Raw genomic sequence first — 24,552 nt, forward strand, 5'->3', positions numbered from 1 at the left:
GCTGCTCGGCCCGGGCTGGGCACGGCGCGGCGCGGAGGGTCCCGGCCCTGCCCGGCCCGTCCCGGGCCTGCCCGGCCCCGCCAGGCCCTGCGGCGCCCCGCGGGCCATGGCGGCCATCCAGAACCTGCAGCTGTGGTGCCGCCAGCAGTGCGAGGGCTACCGCGATGTCAGCATCACCAACATGACCACCTCGTTCCGCGACGGGCTCGCCTTCTGCGCCATCCTGCACCGACACCGCCCCGACCTCATGTGAGTACCGTGCCGGGCATCGAGGGACCCCCCGCTCCGGCCCGGCACCCGCGCTGGGCCGTGGACCCCGTGTCCTCCATCCCCCCGGAACCCTCGCTGGGCTTTGTCCGTCCCTCCGTCCATCGAGCTGTGCATGTGCTGTGTCCATCCTGCCGTCCATCGAGCTGCAGACCCCTTGTCCTCTATCCCCAAAGAACCCTCGCTGGGCTGTGCCCATCGAGCTGCGGACCCCGTGTCTTCTGTCCCCAAAGATCCCATGCTGGGCTGTGCCCATCCCTCCATCCTTCAAGCTGTGCATGTGCTGTGCCCATCCCTCCATCCATTGAGGTGTACCCGTCCCACCATCCATCGAGCTGTTGATGTGCTGTGCCCATCCTGCTGTCCATTGAGCTGCAGACCCCAGGTTCTCCATCCACGCAAGAACTCTCTCCAGGGTGTGGCCATCCCACCATCCTACAAGTTGTGGATGGCTGTGGCTGTCCTGCCGTCCATTGAGCTGTGGACCCTCGTCTTCCACCTTCCTTGGGCTCTTGCCCTCACCAGCAGCATTCTGCTCACACCCACGCTGAGAATCTCCAAGAGAAAAGCTCTGCTCTCCCAGCCTACGTGCTGGTTTTTTCCATACATTTTTCCTTTTTCCCTTTTCTTCCCTCAGTAGCCGGATTATAAATGTTCCAAATGCATCCTTTCCGTTGCAGAACAAGTTCAGGCACTGATCTTTGGGGCAGCATTTCCTTCTTTGCTGTTGTGTTTGCTCTGGCTGGGCTCTCCTTGCTCAGCCCAACAGCAGCACAGTGCTCACAAGTCATGAGGCAAGGGCTATTTAAACAAAATGCAGTAAAAGGGCAGGGCCCCACAGCCACTGGATTCCTGCACATCCTTGTTTTTCCCATCTAGAGCTCTGTCTGTGGGAGCTTAAGTGCTTTTTGTGCCTTGCTGGGGCCATTTCTGGTGCCCTGTGGGTTTTGAGCTGTCCCTGCCCAAATGTTGGCATATGAGAAGGTGAATGGCCAAAGGGAGTCATAGATCCTGCTTCATAGCTGGGGTTCTTTGAGTTTGATTAATTTTTTCTTCTGGGCTCTTTGAGATAGTGGGATTGAGGGGGAAGATGAAGGCAAGGGAAAGAGTGCCCAGGAGTGTTGATTTAAACATTAGGTCTCTCCTGATCAGATGTGCCCAGCTGGGTGAAGAACAGATTGAGTGGTCTGGACTGCAGTTTTCCTCCTGTCCTGCATCTTCTCCCTTTTTCTTCATGCTCCCAGCACAGCCTGCCACATGGGTTTGTGTGCAGCCATCCCTCTTGCAGGTGTCTTGCTTCTGCTTGAACCCAAGAAAAGAACCCTTGTTTTCTCTCCTCTGTTACCTTGAAACGTGCCAGAAGCTGGAGCAGGCTTGGGCAGCAGAGGTTGGTTCAGGACCTCAGGCACCCTTTGTTGTCTCAGTGCTTGCTCTGTCACTGTGGTGTTGCCATGAATGACTTCCTGACATGTTGTCATGTCCATGTGACTCCAAATATTTCCTTTCCTTCCTTTGATTCACAGTCACAAAAACACAAAACACCGGGGCAGGAGGGTTGAGGTGTTCTTGTGGAGGGGCTGTGACTGCTTCCTGCAGCTGGCCCATCCGGAGCACAGGATGGGAGAGCTGGAATAATCCTGTTGCCCAGTTTAGTGAGTTGTTTATAATCCTTGAACTGTGCAAAAAGGGTTGTGGATAGACATCTCTTAAGTAAATTTTCCTGTGCTGGAGAGGGAAGATGTTCCTTGAGGCATCTCTCTGTTGCCATTCATTTTCCTTTATGGTGGACATTCTGCCTGACTTGATTTGGGACATCACAGAAGCTCTTTCTGACTCAGACCAGCTCAGCAAGGGCTGCCTGAAGGTTAAAGTAAGAGAAGCCTTTATTTGTCACCTCCTTCATCCGTGTCAGTGCTGTAATTCAGCAATGCACCACGTGTACTACTGACTGGGCAAAGTCCTGCTGGAAGGAAATGGTGCTTTTGGGTGGTTGGTGGCCAGGCTTGCCAGGTGCCATGTGTCAGATCCTGGGGCAGAATACTTGTGCAGGTTCTCCATTTATCCCAAAAAGCTTCTCTGAGTGTTCCTGGTGCAAGGCACAAAGGTGGAGGAGTGCAGCTGGGTGCATGTGTGACTGTGATTTCTCCTTCCCAGGGGTCCATCCTGGGCTCCTGTCCTTGCTTCTACCAAGGATTCTAGTTAAAGATTAAAAACACCAGAATGAAAGTAAAACTAGAAAGGGATGTTTGGAGCTCTTGGTGAGTTTGCAGTAGCTCTGCTGCACAGATTACTTGCAGAACATGAGTCAGTCACAGCATCAGTTTTGCAACAGCGTGTTTTCTGTCTTGTTTTACACAAATGACATTCTTGGGCTGAGTGCAGGGGATTTCTCCCGAAGAAGCCTGAAAAATTACCAGGAAAACTTCAAGCTCAAAACATGGACATAAACATGGGCTTCTCTTGTGAAGTATGTGGCTCAGAGGGCAGGCTTGTGTGGGTCTCTCCTTCCTTCCTGTTTTCTTGCTGGAAAACATATGGAAAATATGATAACTCCTCTCAAACTTGGCCAGTGTTGGCTTGTGTGTTACCAGTGAACAGGGCAAGCTGTGTAAAATTAGAAATGCATTTCCCACTCACTTCCCACTCAGGCAAGGATGCTTGGGGGAGTGAAGATCCATGCTGAATTACCATGGAAATCCACTTTTTTTTGTCCCAGATAAAGAGTGTTTCAGAGTCAGTCCCAGCTGGGCACACACACTGTTTCAGGCAGGCTGCAGCCCATTTTCTGGGATGGTTGTAGAGCCTGGGGACATCTCTTGTCAGAGGAACATGAAACCTCATGGTAGGAGCTGAGGTTAGCAGCTGCCACATGTGGTGGTGAAGGTTGTGCAAGCTTCAGCCAGGATTTTAGTGCCCTTGTCCTGATGAATGAGTTAAAGAGGCAGGGGAGCTGTGCATGCTCACTCAGATATTAATGCCAGATGTCGAGGAAAGGTTTTGATTAGGATCCTTCTCTTCATCCAGGATCTTGCTCTTTCCCAGGCTGGTGTTCTGGGAACGGGCTGCTGGTGAAATCCCCCTTGGCAGCTGAGCAGCAGCAGTGCTCCTTCCCCCTGCAGCATTTCCAGGTCAGGGGCAGCTCAGCAGGGCAGAATGGGGTCAGGCTGGGGATGGGCTGTCAGCAGCAGGCTGGGCTGAGGCAGAGCTGCCTTGGCTTGGTGGGTTTGTGGTTTGTGTGACAGGCATAGGCAGGGGAGGATGGCTGGGGGTTCATTTTGGCAGCATTCTGTCACTTGCCAGCAGGAGCATGGCAGTGTGGGGCCGGCATTCCTCAGAGGAGGATGGGCACATGGGGGGCATCTCCCTCCTGGAATTGCCAGCCTTGTCCCAGCTTTGCATCTCCAGAAAGAGCACAGCTGAGAGCTCCTGTTCCCAGCAAAGCAGGCTGGATTTGAGCTCCTTTCCAAGGCTGAGAGGGCTGGGAGCTGGCAAAGGGTGCCTCACTCCTTTACAGTGATCCTTTTCACTGCACATCTTACTGTCTGTAGAGAAAGTAACACAAAGTTGCCTAAAAGAAGAAACTTTTTTGGTGCCATTGAGGCTCTGGGATTTTTTTTTTTTTTTTTTTTTGCTCAGTCTGTTCCAAGGTCAAGTTTCCAATCAAGTTGGTGCTTGCAGCAGCAGAGATTCCTCCTGTGGAGGCACATGTGCTTGCAGAGGACTGTGGCATGTTTGTGAGTGCTGGGTCTGTGCAGCTGGAGCAGGGGGTGGTCACAGAGATTTGTGGGCATGGGAAATGCTCAGCCTCTTATTTGCTAAGGGAAGGATTTTTTTTTTCAGAGCTAAAAACTTGCCCTGTTTTAAAACAGGAATAAAACTATTCCTCTGCTTGTGCACTCCACTCTGATTTGTTTCCAACACTGGAGGCCTCTCTTGGGTCGCATTTATATTTTTCACATTTTCCAATTAATTCAGTTGCCTGTGTTTTCTCAGTGGAGAACTCCTACTTCTCTGTTTGTATTACCTTTGCTGTCTTAGGATTACATTGGTCCAGAGAGCTTTGATATTCCAAGATAGGAGATGCACCAGCAGGATCAATTTCCAAAAGAAATATTAGATGTAAGCAGTTCACCTGACTAGCCAGGAAAGAATGATGCTGAGAGGTCAGGGGACTCTTGAAATGACCAAATAACCTGGTTGTTTGCACTTTCTTTTGAGGAACAGACGGGGATTTGAGACATCACAATCAAAAGATTGGGGTTTGTAGGTCTCTGCTGCATGCCAGGGAGTGCACACACCACCACAGCAAACAGTGTTGTGTGTGGCTAATAAATAATAATTCCAGAGACTGACAATAAATAATAATTCCAGTGTCTCACAAGTCAGAATGACCAAGGAACTGGAGCTGCTCTTTGTTCTTGCAGTGTTTTGCTGCATTTCCATGCTACAGAGATTGTTTGGGAGCAGAACAGGGAGTGAGGCAAAGAGCTGATATCACCTCCTTCAGCTGGGTCTTAAAAAAAACCAATTTTCTGCCCTGAATTAACCCAAGGATGCTTGTATATATTGTTCCATTGAGACTTTTTTGGCACGTGATTATTTTTGTTGCTTTTTACTCCATTGTCTCAGGGAAGGGAAATCTTTGGGCAGCACTGCTTGAAGAGAAACCTCTGCAATTCCCTTTGACTGTGCACAGGAAGGACTCTGTGGTTTAGAGGTGGGATGTGCCTTGTCTTTACTGCTTGGGGGAGTTTAACCTCAGGGTTTTATCTGCCATTCCTTCTGTCCCTGTGCCACACAGCCATGCCAGATGTGGGAAGCAGGGAGGAGGCATTGGCATGATGAGCCAGGCTGTGTAAGGTTCCTCTCTTATTTATGATGTAATGCTCCCCTTTCTGTGCTGAGCAGATAAAGGACCTGGCTGCCTCCTTGCTGTTACAAGCAGTGGAAAAAGTTTCCCCGCTGCGATACAGATCATGTGTTTCTCTCATGAATAGGGTGCTGCGAGCCAGCTTTGCTCTCAGAGCTACCCTGGCTCATCCCACAGGAGAGGGATAGGCTAAGGAGGTGGGTCCACATCAGATATAAAGGTGCTACATACAAGGAATGCAAAGTTGGTGCTGTTTTCTGTTTGTCAGTGAGAATTCCCCTCTCAGGTATCAGCAGACACAAGGATTGGAAGGTGAAACGGTGTTATCAGGGAGGGATTGACCCTGCCAGCCTGCCTGGGCAGGAGGAAGCAGTGTTGCAGAGCAGGGCTGCCAGCCAGGATGCAGTTTTGTGTTCCCTGCTTAGCAAGTGGCAGCCAGTCTCTAACAAAGCTGATGGTGCTGTTTCCTCAGCAAGGGACACGCTCTGCTGTGGCTGAGGGGGCACTGCCAGAGGGCTCCAATTGCAGCAGCACAAACTCTGCAATCCCATCCCTGTCCCAGCACACCCCAGGGTCTCAGCTCCCAGCACAGTGCAGGGAGTGTGGATCTGGGTTGGATGAGGCAGAGGGAAAGCAAATCTGGGGAGAGGTGAAGAGGGAAGTGATGTCTGGAGACAGCAGAAAGGAGTTGTTGACTTTGGCTTGGATTTGTGAACAGTAATTGTCACTTCCTTTTCAGTTGCTGATTATGAGCACGAATCAAAAGTTACAGCCCTAGGGAAAGCAGGCTAAAATTTTTACTGGCAGCTTTGGTGTTATCAGATGCAGTATGGTGTGGGCAGAGGTTTTCCCAGGCAGATCCCTGGTGCTGCTTTTGTGGAGTTCTGCCAGAGGAAAAAAAGAGGATTTGAAGCCAGAACTCATGTGCTGCTGGACCCAGGAGCTTCTGAGACCAGAGGATATGGGTGTGTTGGAAAAGCATGTGATATGTGCAGTGTGTGAGGGCTCCATGAGAGACCTCCTTGGAGCTGAGCTCTCTCTGTGTGGAGACAAATTTCAAGGCAGGAGAAGAGCATGGAAAGTACTTTTGGGGAGAGAGTGTTCATACCTGGCCAGCAGGTATGTCTCTTTGAGATGGGAGGGAAGCAAGGCTTTTCTAGGGGCCAAGAAACCACCCCATGAATTAGAGGTTGCTCCTGGCTGTCTCAGCAGAACCCCTCAATGTGCCTGGGATGTTTTTGCACCAACATGTCCTGTCCACAGGCAGCTGTGGGAGCCAGCAAAGGCAGATGTGCCAGAATTGTCTGGTGCTGCCTGTGGGCAGGTGCTGTGCCTGCTGCACATCCCTGTCCTGGGTGCAGCAGTCTGTGACTCTCAGGTGGGATCTGCCACGCTGCCCTCTCTGGAGCTGTCCAGGGGTGGATGGGATGCTCTGTCCCCTGAGCCAGAGCTGGAACTGGAGCAGTTCACTCTACATCACCAACCTGAGATTTTTCCTCTTTCTGTATTTCAGAAACTTCGACTCCCTCAGAAAAGAAAATGTGTACGAGAACAACAAGCTGGTAAGTGACTTCTAATGTTTACTTTTGGTCTAGTCTGGGACGTGGCACTTTGCTCATGTGATTTAGCAACAGAAACCCTGCAGACACAGTGTGCCCATTGTGCTGTGTTCCAGTCTTTTGCCTTATTCTGCACCTTCCAGCCTCCTCCTCAGGACAGCAATGTCCTGCTTGAAAGCACCTTCAGGCTGTTCACTCTTCTTAGCTCACACAGTGATGCCTGTTCCCAGTGTGTCCCGTGGCAGCAGGAGCTCAGACAGAGCTCAAAACATGGACATGTTGAGTGTGTGATGCTCCTGAGGAGTGGAGCAGGAGCTGGGGAAAAGCTGGTGTGAGAGGGGAAGCACAGGGAGTGTCCTCCCAATTCTGTTCCTTCCTGCTGCAGGGGATCAAGGTGGATACATCCTAAAACCTGTCTGGGTGCTGCCTGGACACTTCAGCCTGGTGTTGGAGTTTCTCATGTTCTTTCCACGAAGAAAATAGAAGTTAGGCAGGCCAGCCCCCTCCTGCCCTGGATTCTAGCGTGGTCTTAGTGATCCAAGGAGAGATTTTCCTCTCCCTCTCTCCATTGCAAAAGGAGAGGCAGCGAATTATAACCCTTCTCTTCCCCTGGCGTTGCTCCATGCAGCTTCATGGCTGCTTGACAGGAGCTTGAGATATGAGCAAACCATGGCAGCTTACCCCTGTCTGGGCTGGAGCAGTGACACACTCTCAGGCTGAAGTGCTTCTTGCCTCTGGGAGAGCCAAACCTGTCCCGTCATGCTCCTTAGCTCCTGCTGCCCTTCATCCCTGGCATGTCCATCACAGACCCTGAGTGCCCAGGCTGGGCTGGAGCCTGTGGGGAGTTGGTGACACTCTGGGGCTCAGCCCTGTGTGTTCCTCTCCTCAGATTCAGACCGTGCATTTTGCCCTGGAGGGTTGCTGTTTGGCAGGAGTTGGGGCCTCTTCTCCGTGGAATCTTGGCTGGAGTGCTGAGGATCCCTGAGTGTTGCTCCTTGTCCAGCTGGGCTGATGGTGTCTGCTTGTGTCTGGGAAATGAGCTCTGAGAGCTGCCTCTGCTGCTTTCATTCATGAAAAGCTTCTTTGTGCTTCTCATAAAGAGTTGCTCCCCTCCTTTGTTGCAGTCTGTGTGTCCCCCCCTCCTCTTTTATGTCCTTTGTTTTGCTCTCTCTTCCTTACTCCACCTGCTGTGGGGTGCCTTGTCTGTGTTGTCCTTTCCCTGCTGGTGTCCTGCTGTCCTGGCTGTGCTGTCTGTGGGACTGTCCCTCCACCTCTCTGTGCTCCTGGGCTGGCCTCCCTTGGGCTTCTCTCCATCCTGGCTCCTACCCTGCCTTGCTCTGCCTGTCCTTGGGATACAATGATTTGCTGATTTCTCCCCAAGTTATTGCTCTGCTATTTTCCAGACCCTCCTTGATGCCTTACTCATCAGAGGCTTATTTTCAAGGGCTGTATTGTGCATGTAAAAAAGCCTTGTTTGAGCTGCAGTTTGCCATATAAGGTCATCTGTCAAGGAAGAATGTGTCACTTCTCATGTGCCACAAGACCAACCCCAAACCCTAGAAAAATTTCAGTTGCTGGCACATTTTTGCTAGAGATTTCAAAAATATATAAAGAGGAGGAAAGTTTCTAGAGGCTTGGAGTCAGTGCTGGTGGAGGGTGGTGTGGTGTAGCAGGTGGAGCCTGTGCCAGGCAGCTCAGGTGGCCTCAAGCATATCACTTTCCCATTTTGCATGGGCATGACAGCAGTGGCACTTTCTTCCCCTGGAAAACCCTAGGAGCTGCACAGATGAAAACCATGATGCAAAAACAACATGCTGGTCTGTGATGGTGGTCACAGGGGTTCTTGGATGCGGGAAGAGATGAGGATCTGACTTCATGTTTCAGAAGGCTTGATTTATTATTTTATGATATATATTACATTAAAACTATACTAAAAGAATAGAAGAAAGGATTCCATCAGAAAGCTAGCTAAGAATAGAATAAGAAAGAATGATAACAAAAGTTTGTGGCTTGCCTCTCTGTCCGAGCCAGCTGAGCTGTGATTGGCCATTAATTAGAAACATCCAACATGGGCTAATCAAAGATCTACCTGTTGCATTCCACAGCAGCAGATAACCATTGTTTACATTTTGTTCTTGAAGCCTCTCATCTTCTCAGGAGGAAAAACCCTAAAGAAAGGATTTTTCATAAAAGATGTCTGTGACATTGGTCCTTCAAAGGGCAGCCTGGGCAGGCAGGCAGAGCAGGAGGTGACTGGGTCCTTTAGGTGCTGATCCTGTTGGGTCTCCAGGCAAGAGCAGCTCCCAGGAACACGAAGGTGCTGCAGGCACAGGGGACACCATGTCCTGATGGTGCTCTCTGCATTTGGCTCTGCCCAGAGCAGGTGGGAGCACAGAACATCCTCCTCTCTGTGCAGAGCAGCCCCTGGCTCGTGTTCTGTGCCCGCTGTCACCCATGGCAGGAGGTGGCATGACCTGTGTCCCCACTAACATCACACCACCAATGTCCAGCAAGAAAACTGGACTGGTCAGACCAGTTGTGCAGTGGGGAGCACTCCAAGGAATGCATTAAGTACCAGTTTGCAAGACAGGAAAGTGCCAGGCTGGGCTGGCAGCTGGGGTGACACAGCCAGTGGTAACTGGCTGAAAGCGTTTTTAATGTCAGCTCTGTTGCATTTTTACTGGGATACCCAATGGAAAAAAAGGGTAATTATCTTGCTGAAAAATAGTGGCTGTTTGTTTCTTCTAAGCAGGAATGGTTGGCTTGTACACCAACACTGTGTGTGTCCATGCCAGAGGTCAGATGCAGAGGGGTTTAATATATTCAAGGGGTTTTTTTTAACCCTTTCACTGTGGACTTTAGCAGTAGCTTTCCTTGTGCCTCTGGTCCTGCAAGTGCAGTTTTCCTTTGCTGTATTGGCATTTCAACAGGGATGCTCCAAAGGGGGAGAAAAAGGATTTTTTCCCATAAGTTGGGAAGGAACAAGGCTGGAGAAGGTTCTTAGTGAAAGCTTTAAACTGAGCTGGGGTGTTGCAGTATTTTTGTATTCTATTAAAGACTTTTTTCAGAGGCAAGAGAAAATAGTTTTTGCCTCCTTTAACACCTCTTTCCGGTGTCCTCTGCAGTTTCAAAGCAGAGGACACCAGAAAGAGGAATATCTACCCCAAATACATGTTAGGCAGCACGGAAACAGTTAAACTGGAAGGCAGCTCTGTATCAGGAATTTTTCTGCATTACACCTCTTCTCCCCCTTTCTGCTCTGGGAGAGCAGGGTCCCTCCTGCAGCCCAATTTTCAGATGGAGAAGGGCAGGCAGTAGGAGGCTGGAAACTTTAGCCCAGCACTCAGAGATGAAAGCTGCCTGCAAGCACCTACCAGCCCACCGTTAATTGGGGAGAGCTCAGGTTGGGCTGGGAGCCTGGAAGCAGCTCTGCCAGCCTGGCCTGGCACATCCCCTTCTGCCAGCCTGGCTCTCTGCAGCTGTGCACTCACACACACAGGCAGGCTGCAGGAAGAGCAAGGCAAGCCCAGGTGAGTTACTGAGCACTGAGCTATGGCCAGCTTGCCAGGCCAGATTTTTGGCTCCTTGCCTGGGTTTCTCAAGGCAGTGGCTGGAAGCCATGACTCCGTTGGTTCCTATGATGTAGGAGTTAAACTGGTGCAGCTGTTCCCCAGTAGAGTTGTTTTTATTTGAGTGGGGCTGTTTGCAGTGCACTTTTGTACTTATGATGAGGAGCAGCTCTGCTGCCTGCCATGGATAAGACCCCTCTCTTTTTATTTTTATTTTTATTTTCTTTTTCCCTTTCTGCAGGCATTTCGGGTGGCAGAGGAGGAGCTGGGGATCCCAGCCTTGCTGGATGCAGAGGATATGGTTGCTCTGAAGGTACCAGACAGGCTGAGCATCCTCACCTATGTTTCCCAGTATTATAATTACTTCCATGGACGGTCTCCTAGTAAGTACCATATTCCCTGGAGGGCTGGGAAGCATCAGGGCTTCATTTCAAGGCTGCATCAGGGCTGCATTTCCTCCTGACAAGCTTGGAAAAAGCAAAATAAACTGCACAGAGGCCTTCTTAGTACCAGAACTGTTTCACTGGGGGGATCTGAACTCTTTGCACACCAGCCTACAGTTGCACCAGTGCTTTTGGAATAGGGTACAGGGTCGTGTCTTGTCTTTGAAACTCTACCTTAAAATTTAAAATGCAGTTTAAAATTTCTTGTGGTCCAGCCAGAGGCGAGCACTGAAGGTTCCTCTCCATCGTCCCCACCTCAGCTTTCCATTCCTGAGCACCTCCACCCCTGTTCCAGTCTTTGCCATGCCTGAGGGCTGGTGAGAGCATGGAGCAGAACAAGGCTGAGCTTGTCTGTGAGGCTGTGCCAATGTGACAGCATCAGTGGTAGGGCTTGTACAGCACAGCAGCACTGATGGAAGGAAGGAGAAGAAAATTATCACCCTAACTGACATAATTGTGATAGAAATTCTGTCAAACATAAAACAGAGCTGCCAAGGCATTATATTCATGTAGTGGAGAGTTTAGCTGAGCTCACAGGAACATTTTTGTAGTCTTGGTTTATATTTGGCTTTAAGCTCACACAAAATGAAGTAATATAATAAAACAATTTTACAGGTTCCTCCAGAGGAAACTTTCTAAAGTGGGACATGAATGACTTAAGTGGTTAAGGTGAATGTAAATGGAGAGATATGTATTGAAAATGTCCTACATCTTGGAAAGAAAGCACAATTCACTCAGAACTGCCTTTAATGCTTAAACTCTTCCTACTTCTCCACCTCTTTACACATTTGAGCATGCTTTTTCTCTCCCTCCACAACTTCTTCTCTCTCCCTCTTCATTTTTTATTTCTTATTTTAAAACTGTTCTGATTGAAATCAAACAAATTCTGTCATGTTCATGCCAAGTGGAGAGAACCTGGGTCAGGCTGGGGTCTTTGCCCCCTCCTCCCTGCATTTATCTGCAACATCATCAAGCACAGCACATTTTTATACTCCCACAAGTGTCCCTCAAAACACTTTGGTTGCATTCCTGTTGCTGGGGTGAATGGGAATGTCTGAAAATGAGGAATGTGCCCTCTGACATGGAGCGGAGTCGCAGACACACAGCCGTGCCCTTCAGATGGGTTCCTGAAACAAGCAGGACACAGGAGGGCAGGCAGGGAGAGCAGACAAGGCTTTAGTGAGGCCATGCTCTTGTGGATGAGCAGAGTTGAAGCCACCCATCTTTGTGCTGGGCTTTGGGAATTCAGTGAATGGCACATTGGGGAGTGAGGGGCAGTCTGAGCCTGAGCTGTGTGATGTTTAACTGTGCCCTGCTCCCTGCACTGGGAGTGCTGGGTGTTTATTTGGAAACTTGGCTTTCTTGAGGCAGACTGCTGGGAACTGAGCTCCCTCTCTGCTCCCTGCCCTTTCTGTGTTTACTGAGCAGGGTATAATCTCTTTTCAGATGAGTGGCCATTGAAGTGTCACTTGGAAAGTGGAGCTGTGGCTCAAATATCCCACAAGGAACACAGAGACATCTCGTTCAGAATAGGAAGTGGTGCAAGAATAACATCCTCGTGAGACACTTGGGGTTTGTGTCTGTAAAAACTTTGCACAAAGCCTTATTTCCCAGGGAAGGTTCCCTGCACCTCCCAGGGCACAGGGCACCATTCCCTGCTTGACTGAAGTGTGCTGGAGATTCTCTTTTCTCCACTTGTAGTGAATTTTGAGGGGTTCTATTCCATCTGCAAAGAAAAGAGAATTGGGCATTTTCAGGCTGCTTGTGGCAGCTCTTGGTTTCCACATCATCATCTTCATGGCACCTCCAAGTCTTTGCAGAATTACCCATTTTTAGTGGTCATTTCCACATTCAACAAGGCTGTTTGCTCTGTGGGAGTCCCAGCTGGGGTATGGGAGGGACACTTGTAGCAGTGAATGTTCAGGGTCTGTAGGAAATCTGGAGCACAAGGACTTGAATGAAGCAAACCCTTTGTTTGCAAACCCTTCATCTCCTTAGCCATGACTCCTCTGCCTGTTCCAGCAGGGCCTCTTCCAGCTGGGATCATTTCCAGCCAAACCAATGGGCTGCAATTGAAAACCCAAGGTCTTGTTCTCACCAGCGATGGATGATGATTTGCATTTCTGCCCTCTTGCATTTCTGTTCATGAAATTCCCTGATTGCATTTCTTCCCTCTTGCATTTCTGTTCATGAAATTCCCTGAGAAGAGAAAAATCAGCAGTTTCAGAATGTTGTTACAATTCACTCGTTGCCTCTTGCCCCTCAGTCCAGTACAGAACTGCTCATGAAGGAAGTGTGTGTCTCCTTGTGTGCTTTTCATGTTACCCATCAGGCACCTCTGGGTATTCTTACTTTAAAAATTATTCCTAAACCTGTGAGTTTTCCTTAAAAATATTCCCTTCTTCCATTCTTCCAGTTGGAGGCATGGCTGGAATCAAGCGTCCTTCCTCTGAATCTCCAGAGCAGCATCCTGGGAAGAAAACTGCTCCAGAGCCCCCCAAGCCAGTGCCACCAAAACTGCCTCCTGCCCACCCACCAGCCAGAGCCAAGCCAAAGGAAACCTCCCCAGTTACCACAGTAAGAAATGTGGGTTTGGGTGTTCCTTATACCCTAAATGTGCCCAGTGAGATGGAGAGTACTGGGCTGGTTCAGGGCTCCTGCTGGTAAGGACTTAGTCCCTAAATTTTCTGTTCACTATGAGTGATTTAATTCTGGCATAGATGGAGGTGGGAATCACTGGAAAACCATCAATCAGCCTGGATACTTCCTGAACAGGATGTGGATGTCTTAGGACATGGAACCTGTGCTGTTCCTAGATATTGGGAATGGAGATTTTACAGGATGTAGTGGTTTTTTTTGCTAGAAAATATTGATCCAATTATTTGATATGGCTTCAAAACAGAGTAGAGATGAAAACAGGGTAGAAGCCCTTTCCCAGCTCATTTAAATCAGAGACCTTTGCCTATAGGCAGACAGGACACCGTGGTCCTCTGGTTTTGTGGGAACACATTCCCCATGCTCTGTCCTTCCAAGGGCTGTTCCACTTCTGTGACCAAGGGATTGGAGGGAGAGGGAATTTCCTGGGTGTCACTTCTCTGTCCTGGCTGTGCAGGCCAAACACTGACCTTCTTGGGAGATTTCTAGCTGTGCCCAGTGCCACGCTCTCATCTGCTCACCCTCTGCTTCTCCCCACAGAAGAGGGTCCTGGCAGAGAGTGGGAATGTGCCCAGCAGCAGCTGTGGGGTCTGTGGGAAGCACGTGCACCTGGTGCAGCGCTACCTGGTCGATGGGAAGCTCTATCACAGGAACTGCTTCAGGTACAGCAGCTCTTCAAGGCAGGGGCACAGCCCTGGGGCTCACAGAGGGCCAGCCTGGTTCTTTGGGGCTGGAGAGAGTGGTGTGGCACATTTTATTCAGAGTGGAGGCAATCTGGGCTTGCTGTTGACCTGTGTGTAAGGGAAACTGTCTTCACCGGTTTGTTTTCATCCTCACCTTTCCTGCTTCAGGCTGTGCTATCAACAGCTCTTGTTCTGGTGCCTGAGGAATGTGCACACAGGGTCTGCTCACTGCCAGTGTGGTGCCTTCACCCTCCTGTGGGTGGTGGAGTCGTGCCTGCACTCCCAGCTGTGTGTTTCCCAGCACTCTGGAGGATGTTTCCTGACATTTTTGTATCCACAGGTGCAGGCAGTGTTGGAACTTGCTTCTTCCTGGAAGCTACAAAGCTGGGCCTGAGCCTGGTACCTTCATCTGCACCAGCCACCAGCAGCCAGACAGTGTCCAGATCTCTGGTCTCCACAGTACTGGGAAACAGCCTGACAGTGCCCCAGCCCCTGCTGCTGCCAGAGCATTTCAGAAAGCAGCAGAACCCAAGAAACCAGAGCAGGTGTTGAAGAAACCCAGCCAGGAAGGCCTCACTAATTCAACCAAGCCATCTGTTTCATCTTATGGAAGCTCTGGCTTCAAAAGTGTAAATACTCCATGGTCCTCCTCAGCTGTAAATAAATCAGATGACTGCAAAGGTGCCTCGTTGGGGAATAAATCAGATCCCCATGAAGGCACCCCAGCAAAGCCTCCTTGGACATCCTCCACAACAAAAACACAGCAAGCACGAGAAAACTTTTTTCGCTCTTTGGAGTCCTCCAGCAATAAATCTCCTGAGACTCAAAAACAAGTCCAGTCTCCTCAGGGCCCTGATAAAGCTGCCCCTGCCAGAAGCACTGCTGAGGTCAGTCGGGTGACTGCTGGGAAGGATCAGGCACGTAACCATATTATACAGGCTCTGTCTGCATCAGGCACTGCTCCAAGCAGGCCAGGAGGACTCAGTTCCACTGGCTCCTCAGCACCTGGCAGGTAAGCACTGTTTCCCTTTCCCTTTTTACTGCCAAGATGTTCCTTGGGATAATTTGAGAAGCCCCTGCACCTTTCTTTGCTTTGTCCTGACTGCTCTTGTGGCTCAGTTTTAAAGGCATGTAGAGGGACACATACAAATCATTGGAACAGAGGCAAATAAAAAGGTCCATCCTTTCAAAAAGACTCATTAAGTTGTTCTTTTTTGCAGTGGCAGGTTTTCTCCCATCAGTTCTCAGAGTCCAGCTCCAAAACCACAGTCCAGCAAAACAGGGTACCCAGCACCAAAGCAGGAAAAGATCACAGACCCTGTGCCCAAGAGCCAGGCTGCCAGCAAACCTGCTGAGCCTTTGCACAAGCCAGAGCCAAAAGGCATCAAAGGTGAGGATGAATGATTCACACAGCTCTGCCTGGACACAGCACTCCAGCTTTATGCCTTCCTCTTGGACCAGTGCAGCAAATGTGTCCATGACTCTGTCCTTTGTGTCTGTGTTTTCTGAGCTGTGTTTTCTCCCTGTGTGCACTATCCCTGTGCAACTGCTCCCTCTAGCATGGGGAATTCTACTGCTCTGAGGATCTCCAGGTGTTTGAAGTTGTACTTGCTGTCATCAAACATTGAGATCATGGTGGCTTTCAAAGGCTTAGGGTTTCCCAGGTGGGAGACCTTGCCAGAGCTTTGGGATGGTTTTTTGATTGCAGTTGCAAGTCACCCAGCCTCCTTGTCTGTTTTGTACCAAGCTTCCATCATGGTGACTTAGCAGTAGGCCAGGGGATGATATCTGGGGGTTCCCAGTGTCCCAGGCACTTTCAGGTGGCTGGTATTTTTTTGGGCCAGAAGAACTGGCTGTTTGCAGTTAGCTGTGACTTTGTGGGGCTTTTTTGTCTCTTCCTGCCCCAGCCTTTGGTCTCTGAGATCTGAGCCGTTTGGGTTGTATTGCTGTTGAATGTGCCTGTTCATGTACTCTGCAGCTGAATTTCTGTAACTGTGATTGATCTGAAAGTGACAAAATGCCACTTAGATTACTTACTCCCTATTGTATCTGAATCTGCCCATGTTAAACTTGTTGAGCTGGTGCTGCTTTGCTGCAATAACATCATAGTACCTGCCCCACTGCATGCCTTATCTCCTAGGATTCTCCTGAGACTCAAATCTGGCTTGTTTCTTGGCTTGTTTCTTTTTATTGGATGCTTTTGTTCTTGTGTATTTTTATTTCCCTTGCTATGTTCTTTTCTTCAGGAAGCACAAATGTTGCTGACAGCAAGTCTGAGAGCCCAGAAGGGTGGAGATCTCGGTTGAAGCCTGTGGCCAACAAGTGAGTGTCTTTGCAGCTGGTGGGTTTCCACACCAGATCCACACCAGGATGGCCAGAACTTTTCCTGTGGACCATTCTGCATGAGGGATTTTTCCTATCTTTGTCTTTTTTCTTTGCAGGGACCAAGGTGGCTCCAAGAAACCTGCTGATAACTGCCAGGTGGGAGCAGGGAGCCCAGCACAGAGGGAGCCAAAGCCAAGCCCATTAGTTGTCCCACCAGCAAAGCAGGACTCTGGTATGAAGGATCAAAGCTTTGCCTTCGTTTTGCTGATCAGGAAAGGGACAGGCATTGTACTGCAAGGATGTGTTGGTGGAGAGTGGGCCTTTGCTTTCAGAGATCTTTGCTCTCTGCACCTGCTTTAGCCTTGTGGTGCCTTTATTTTTGATGGATGGCTTCCTATCCTTCCCTAAGAAGAAGGACTCAGTATCCATAGGGTTCCCTTTTCTACAAGACAGCCTGCAAGATTCCACTTATCCTCTCTTGCATGATTGTATAATGTTGAGAAATCTTAGTGATGGTTCCCAGCTGTTTATTCTCCTCCCAAATGTTTATTCTCCTCTTACTCTGGCCTTGTAATGAGTGTTTTTTCCCTGTTTACTTTGGGTTTATGCCCTTCATTATCATCAAGAGAGAACTAGGACTAGAAATGGAGTTTGGTAGTGGTGACTGCCAGAGACATTGGGCATTAAAGGGATTTTTATGAGATAAAATTGAAATTTCTTACCCAAAACTTCTCTGTGCTTCTTAATCCAGCTTCATCTGGTGGATTCACGAAGAAGTTGTTGATTCCCAGCTCAGATCTTATCAGGAGCTGTCAGAATGCAAAGCAAGACCAGAAAGATCCTGGAGGGTCTGCCAAGAAGGAGGAAGATGGCAACCAGTTGAAAACAAGCACTGCTACATGTAAGATCTCTTCTGTCTACTGAAGTCACCCTCTCCCCTGCACTGTCAGGGAACAGCCTGAGTGGTCAGGGTGGGTTATGTGTCCCAGAGTTTTCTGTGACTAATCCTCTGGCTGCTGTCATGGGGGCAGAGTCTGTGTAATTGATTTTTATTAGCCAGCTTGGCCTGAGCAGGAAGCAGCAAGGCCAGAGAATTCAGTGGGAAAGGAAGAAATTGAAATAGGAATTTTTCAAGGTCACTGCCCTGTCATTTTTTGGACTTATGAAGTGCTATGAAGAGGACCATCTCCTAATTTGGGGAACTGGGATCTAGTTGATGTCTCTGTTCTTCTTCAGCTGGGTGGCTTTAGGAAATAAAAGGAATGCAGAGAATTGTCATCCAGAGACTCCAGCTGGCAGGACCCACAGGAGCAGGAGCCAAGGCTTCTGTTTCTTTGATATTCAAAGATGTCCTGACCAGTTTTTTCCTACTCTTAATCCAGTTTCTTACTCCTGTTCATTCAGCCACAGCTTTACTGTGCACCTCTCCTCCAAGTTTTCCTTGCTCTGACGCATCCCACCACAATGCTGAGGAAATTTTCTGGAGCTAACCTAATGTTTGCTGCTGTCCTGTTTGCTCAGCTTCTTTGTCTCTCTTTTCCTTGCCCCATCTTGCTGTGTCTTACCTGTCTGGAGTAGAAGCTTCACACAGCAGGGCTCAGTCCTGCCCCTGAAGTTTGTCTTGGGCAAGCAGGATGGATCCTGGTGGCTCCATGGCCTCATCTTTATTTTTTGTCAGCTGGTTCCACCACCTTTGACAGCTACCAAACATTCAGTCTCCAGTTGTGTTGTCTTTTTTAAAAGTTTGCTGTGCCTCCTTTGCCAGCATTTTCCCAAAACTTCCCAGCTCCTCTTCCCTCAGCCTCAGCCCCAGGGTTCAGCTCCGGTCTCTCCCAAAAGTGAGTGAGCTGTTCAGATAAGGGAGGCTGGGTTCATATCTGTCTTTCTAAAGGTTATTGATTGCCATGGAGGAGAGCCATTGGGAAATGTTCCTGGCAGTGTCCCCCCACTTTTCCCCAGCTGAAAGGCTGGTTCCTGCTGCTGTCACTGGGCAGGCTCTGGGGTAGGGACAGAGCTCTTGCTCCTCTCTGTGGATTTTTCCTCAGCACTCAGAGCTGTGAGCAGTCAGCTGCTGTTCCTGCCCTCAGTCCTGGGCTGGTGTTGAGCTGTGGATGGTGAGCATTGCTGTAATCATTCATTTTCTTTGGTGGTAGGTGATGTTTTCTGCTGAGAAAGGAGGCTCCAGGCTTTTCCTGCCAGCTGTCCTACTTCCAGCTTGCTGGCAGGCATCCAGCCCATCCTGTGTCTGTCAGGCCACAACCCGAGGGTATCAGGGGATATCAGATCCTGAGCTGGTCACAGGGTGTCACTTTACAGGCTCTCCCCCTGCAGTGACCCTGGCCTTCTCTCCATCAGGGCTGCAGCTCTCTGCCGTGCTTGGAGGTGCTGCAGAGCCCACCTGGGAGGACCGAGGTGCAGGACTGAGCTGGGAGAGGGAAATGTTGTTTGGGCAGGCAGCTCAAGGCAGGACAAGTCCTTCTTGGAGGAATCTTTAAGAGAAGTGTGGGTTGCAGGCAATGCACAGGCAGCAAACAGCAGCATCCAGAGGGAAGGGATCCCTGACAGAGCCCAGCAGTGCAGGAGCAGCACAGCCACATCCAGCATCTTCTGCCTTTGCACTCCTAGAAAGCACAATGGGCAGCTGGAGAGCTGTCCTTGAGCTCTTCCTCAATCTCCAGAGACTCTCAGGAGGCTCCCCATGTCTGTCTGTCCTGCCTTTCTGCTTGTGTGTGCTCAGCCTGCATCGCTGCTGCCTTTGTTACAGCCCTGCTCTTTTGATAGCAAGAGTTTTCCTCCCTTATCTCATCATCCACTCACGCCTCTGTTCCCTCTCTGTGGTAATTATCCAGCCCAGCCCCTTGGGGATCCAAATACCTCACACTCTTCTGTAGTTATCCTTGCAGCACAGTTGGGCAGAGGAAGCTGAGGCACAGTGGAACAAATACACATTGCTTAAGGATTGATTTTAATAGGTGTCCAGAGCCTGAATAATGCTGTGTAGTGGGGCCTAGGGGACTTCTCACCTAGGAAGTGTTTTGTGGAAGGAATTGAACCTTAGTTTCCTGAGATCTACACTGAGGTCCCCTAGACTATCTTTGTTTCATCAGTATTTACTGATACTCCTTTGTAAAAGAGCACTAGGGGGACATTTTTAGTGTGTCTTGGTGTTTGCTGTGACAGTAACCCTGTCTTTCTGTGCTGCCCTTTGGAACCTTAATAAGGAATGGGTTTTGCCACAACAAATATCTTTGGGTTTTGACAAGATAGTGAATGAACATGCAAGTCAGTATTCATGGGTGGAAATTCCAAAGTCACACCTGAATTAGGTGACTGTCCGTTCCCTGGGGTTGAAACCCTGAGGGACAAGCCACAAGGCTTGAGGATGTCTCAATCAGGCTGTGAGAAGATGTCTCTTACTTTGGTCATGTGGATACATGTGTATGATCTGTGACCTCTGTTGGGTAGCTGGGACCTGTTGTGCTCTGGTGGTCTGGGACAGGCACTGTCCCACACCATAAAATTATTTAAAGGTTGTTGTGATTTTTTTTCTCTTGTAGTTAAACTCCCTGTTCCAAAAAGCGAAGGGAAGCCTCAAGTGGTGTCCCCAACCAAGGTATGGCTGGAAACCATGTGTAAGAGGAGATGGGTGGGGTGGTTAAATACCCTTCTGGAGTGCTTATCCAGATATATCCAAGTTTGTCTTATTGGGAGGGTTTGTTGGGATACCCAGGGAAAGGGTGAAAGGCTGTGGGGTAGAACAAGGTGGAGAAGCTGCTGGTTATCTTCCATGCAGGGAGACAATGAAGACAAAACTATGGCAGACATTGCATTCCCCACAGAAGGAAGTAGAATTTCTGCAGGCTGACAGGTGTGGGGGAGTTACCACTGACAGCAGAAGTGTCACAGCCCTGCAGTGGCCAATGACAGCAGAATTGTCACAGCCTTGCAGTGGCCCCTGCCCTGTTGTGAGCAGCTCTGCCCCTCTGCTGGCCTGGCCCTCCCGGGCTGTGGCTCTGTACCTGGGCTCCTTATGCCCTTTCCCATCTCTGTGGTGACCTCACCAGGCAGTCTCAGGGCTCCTGAGCTGCATTTGGCCCTACATTTTTATTCCCTAGCTGCACCCAGACTACCTCCCTGAGGAGAAGATCCAGGAGAAGGTTTGTGCCATCGAGAAGCAGCTGGATGAGCTGGAATTGAAGGGAGTGGATCTGGAGAAGCAGCTGCGTGCCTGTGAGGGAGGTGAGGAGCCCTGGTGCCAGCTCTGCCCTGCTGGGGAGCTGTGGGGCTCAGGTCCCACCCCTGGGCACTCTGGGCTCCATTTTTAGGAGCTCAGAGGGTGAGTCACCAGGTTGCCAGAGGTACCTGGTATACAAAGATAAAGCCCGGGGAATTTTGAACCTTCTCTGGCTGTTTTGTAATATATTTTATAATATATTACAAAATATAATCTATTACAAAATTAATATAAATATTTTTTGAGCAAGGTCTTGTGTTGATTTGGCTGAGGATCAGAGTTTTGGGAGTCCTGTAGCAGAGGATCCATAAGCAGCTTCCTTGAATCCACAAGGAGTGACCTGCATCCCTTGGGGCTCCAAAGATTGCCTGTTTTCACTTGGGGTCTGAAAATCCCCACACAGGCCCTTGCTTTCAAGGGAACCAGATGGAATTTGCTCATGTCTAAGACTCTCACTGTTGGGTTTTTTCCTGTTTTTTCACTTGAGGTTGCCTGGGGCTCACATAAGTCACCCTAGGCTCTCCCTCAAGAGATTGTGTGCTTGAGCCAGGGGGGCTGAACTGATGCAGCTTCTTGCCCTTTGTCTCCTCTGTAGATGAGTCTGAGGATGCCCTTATGGTGGATTGGTTCAAACTGATCCATGAGAAGCAGCTGCTGCTCAGACAGGAATCAGAGCTGATGTACAAGTGAGTAAATCAGAAATTCTCCTGTCTGCTCGTGCACTCCCTGTGGGCAGTGAAGGACAGGGAGTGTGGCAGCCCAAAACAATCCTATGCCAGTTGGGATGAGAAGGGTTGAGGGTGTCTCTGGGAGAGCTGCCAGCATCCTGATGCATTAGCTGGTGGGCTTTGGGCACCCAGGGTCTGTGAAGAGCTCGTGAGGAGAGAAACATCAGAAATGTGATGGAGGAAGATTTCCCCTGAGCCAGCAGCCCCTGCTCAGGTGGTGGGCAGCACAGAGATGAGGCTTTATCATGAGAGGAGAAGGGTCCAGCCCTGGGGCATGGCAGGGCAGTAACCCATCACTCCTGTCATTCCTTCCAGGATGAAGCAGCAGAACCTGGAGGAGCAGCAGTGGAACATTGAGATGGAGCTGCGAAGGCTCATGAGCAAACCAGGTAAGGACTGGGAGTCCTGCTGGGAGCCTCCACCTGTGTGCCAGCCCTGGGATATCCTTCAGATCTGAAGGGGTTGCACTGTGGGTGTCCCTGGGCAGACTCCCTGTGACACCCAGCCCACCTCTGCTTGGTGAGGGCGTGTAGGATGTGCCCCTCAGTGTGAGGATTGTAAAATTGGGGTGGAAGCAGGAGCCACAGTGGGGAGGCACTGCCTGTAGCTGTGAGATGGGCTTCCCTTGTCTTGTGCAGAGGAACTGAAGACTCCCAGGGAGAAGGAGCAGGAGAAGGAGCTGCTGGAGTCGTACCTGAACACGGTCAATGACCGCAATAATATTGTGGATTGTCTGGATGAGGACAGGCTCAGGTGAGGCTGCTCAGAGCCAGCACTGCTGTATTTCCACTGCTGCCCAGGCTGTAGGGGTGGATGGGTGGCTGTAGTTCTGCTCCATGAGAGGTGGGTGGTCACCTGTCATCAACATCTTGTCCTGAATGCTGCTGTCTTTGCATCCTTGGCAGCTGCTGGGAAGAGATCAGGACCACAGCCCTGTTCTCTCTCAAGCTAAAGCTGCTGTGAGAACTGGGCTGGGAGATGTGGAATGCAGGGGAGGGGAGGGAGAGGCTGGAGATGGGGAGGCTGCAGGCAGTATGGGAGATACAGGAGCAATCTGGGAACATGAAGTCAGGAATGTCTGCTGCAGCAAGTGGAAGAACAACTGTAGCCAAGAACTGGATCCTTCCCAAGTTCAAAGGAAAACTGTCAAGTAGCTGGATTTGTGCCTCCTGATGCTGAGAACAGCCTCCATTTGTTGACCTCAGAGCAGCAGCTCCTGCTTGTGGATTCTGGTGCTGCCAGGACAAGGTGGTGACAGCATTGTGCCTGTCCCTGATGGCAGTGAGCTCCTCTGTAGCACCCTGGGCTGCTGTGTCAGCTTCACTCATCTCCTGGGGTGTGCTGGTGTCTCACCACTCCATGAACTCTGATGATTCATCAGCCAGCTGGGAGAAGGTCTGGAAATCCCCACACAGGCCCTTGCTTTCAAGGGAACCAGATGGAATTTGCTCATGTCTATGACTCTCACTGTTGGGTTTTTTCCCTGCAGCCTTCTCAGGGTATGCTGTGGAGGTTGGTCATCTCTTACTGGGGAATAAGAGCAGTATTTGCATGGGCTTTGGTATTTACCAGCTTGTCATGAGCACAGGAAAGTTTCCTAATGCCATCCTGTTCCATTGCAGAGAGAAAGAGGAAGACCAGATGTTGGCAGACATGATACAGAGGTTGGGTAAGGACCCTTTCTCCTCTTCCAGGGTAGCCCTGGGGCTCACTGAGGCTGTGGGTCTCAGCCTGCTCTGTGTCTGCTCCCTCTCCTGCAGATGGATCTCTTGAGAGCCACGAGCCAGAGAGGAAGAAGAACAAGTTCCGCCTGTCCAAAATATGGAAGCAGAAAAAACAAGAGTAAAGCTCAGGAGCTTCATGTTCCTTTTCCCAGTGGCCCAGAGAGAGCCATCAAAGGTGTGGTCCTTCCTCAGTGCTGTGTTCTTGGAGCTGTGCAGGACTGTGAGAGGCCCCAAGGGGGCTATCAAAGGTGTGGTGCTTCCTGAGTGCTGCTTTCCTGGAGCTCCTGGGCTGTGAGAGGCTCCCTGGCATGGAGACTGCAGGTTTGCTGACCACAGGACAGTGTGAGTCCCCTCTGGCCCTGGTGTGGGGCCCAGGGATACCTTCCCCAGCACATAGACTTTTAAGACTGTTTTCCTTCACTGGCTGTGGGTCAGAGCTGGTTCAGCCTTGCTGGCAGCTCAGGAGGGCAGAGCTCAGGTTGCCCACCCAGTGCCTGGGTCAGAACAGCCCTGAAAGCAGGAGCATGGCCCTGCATGGCACCCCACAATGTCCCATCCCTGTCCCAGGGCTGTGGAAGGGCCATTGTCCCTCCCTTCCTCCTCTCTGCCTGTGCTGTGGCTCTTTGGCCAGGTCAGAGGTGCAGGGAGGGAGATGCTGCAGGGCCAGAGGGGTTGATGGTTCCCCTCTCACCACACCAGTGCAAACTGGAGGCTCCATGGCTGGGGGGAGCAGAGAGCAGAACCTCTCTGTGTCTGTGGTGTGGGATGTTCTCCACCTACAGCAGTTTCAGCAATAGTGATTTGTTTCCAGACCTCTTTTGGAAGTGGCTGTAGGCTGATTTCTCAAAGCCATGAGAGGCTGCTCACTGCTTCATTCCCTCTGTGGGGGAGATTTGTAGCCTCCTTATTTCTCTGGCTGCTCAGTGGAGCAGTGTTTTCATTGTCTGTGGCCTATCCTGATAAAAATGAACAGAATTATTTTATTAACCAGGTGCTAACTTGGGAGCACAAGGGAATACATGGGTTTGCCTCACCCCTGATTCTTCTGCTTGGGACCAATATTTCAGCTCCTGAGCTCCATCCCTGGACATCCAGGGGTTGTTGTGGATCACCCTGGTGAGAGCAGAGTGCAGGAGCAGGTTCTGGGCTGTTGCAGGGAGCCTTTCCACTGGGGGGCAGGGATGGAGACAGCCATGGAACGATCAGATTAATTCATGTGGCCTCTGGTCTGTGTGACCTCCTCCCCGCACGGCAGCTCCTGGAGGTTCCTGCGGGCGCTGCAGCCCAGCAGGAGCGGGGCTTTGGCCGGAGGAGGTTTGCAGAGCAGAGGTGATGCATCCCTTTCCCACGAGGTGGCAGTGGGACTCTCCGGGCAGGGATGTGCTGGGGTGGCCCCGGTGCCCGAGGGGCTCCCTGTGGGGACCGTGTGTGTGCGAGTGCTGGGACACCCCGAGCCTGCAGATGCTTTCACCCAATAAAGAATTACTGGAGCAAA

The 24,552-nt window shown here is 50.4% G+C and overlaps 1 protein-coding gene across 1 annotated transcript; it reads left to right on the plus strand.

Annotated features, from left to right (window-relative positions):
* On the plus strand, window positions 1-24,552 carry MICALL2 (MICAL like 2). The gene is made up of 17 exons (XM_059484666.1): window positions 1-249; window positions 6,651-6,699; window positions 10,507-10,648; window positions 13,125-13,285; window positions 13,904-14,025; window positions 14,387-15,058; window positions 15,267-15,436; window positions 16,293-16,368; window positions 16,488-16,603; window positions 17,123-17,272; window positions 19,929-19,984; window positions 20,487-20,610; window positions 21,201-21,291; window positions 21,649-21,722; window positions 21,972-22,086; window positions 22,956-23,002; window positions 23,094-24,552. Exons 1-17 carry the CDS (start codon window positions 107-109, stop codon window positions 23,177-23,179), a joined length of 2,394 nt encoding a protein of 797 aa, XP_059340649.1. The 5' UTR covers window positions 1-106; the 3' UTR covers window positions 23,180-24,552.

The sequence above is a fragment of the Ammospiza nelsoni genome, chromosome 17, assembly GCF_027579445.1.
Source record: "Ammospiza nelsoni isolate bAmmNel1 chromosome 17, bAmmNel1.pri, whole genome shotgun sequence".
Lineage (NCBI taxonomy): Eukaryota > Metazoa > Chordata > Aves > Passeriformes > Passerellidae > Ammospiza > Ammospiza nelsoni.

Coding starts and splice junctions, on each gene's coding strand:
- MICALL2 (XM_059484666.1), top strand. CDS start 107: ATGGCGGCCATCCAGAACCTGCAGCTGTGGTGCCGCCAGCAGTGCGAG. Junction 13,286..13,903: donor AAACCTCCCCAGTTACCACA/GTAAGAAATGTG, acceptor TTCTCCCCACAG/AAGAGGGTCCTGGCAGAGAG. Junction 21,723..21,971: donor AAGGCTCATGAGCAAACCAG/GTAAGGACTGGG, acceptor TGTCTTGTGCAG/AGGAACTGAAGACTCCCAGG.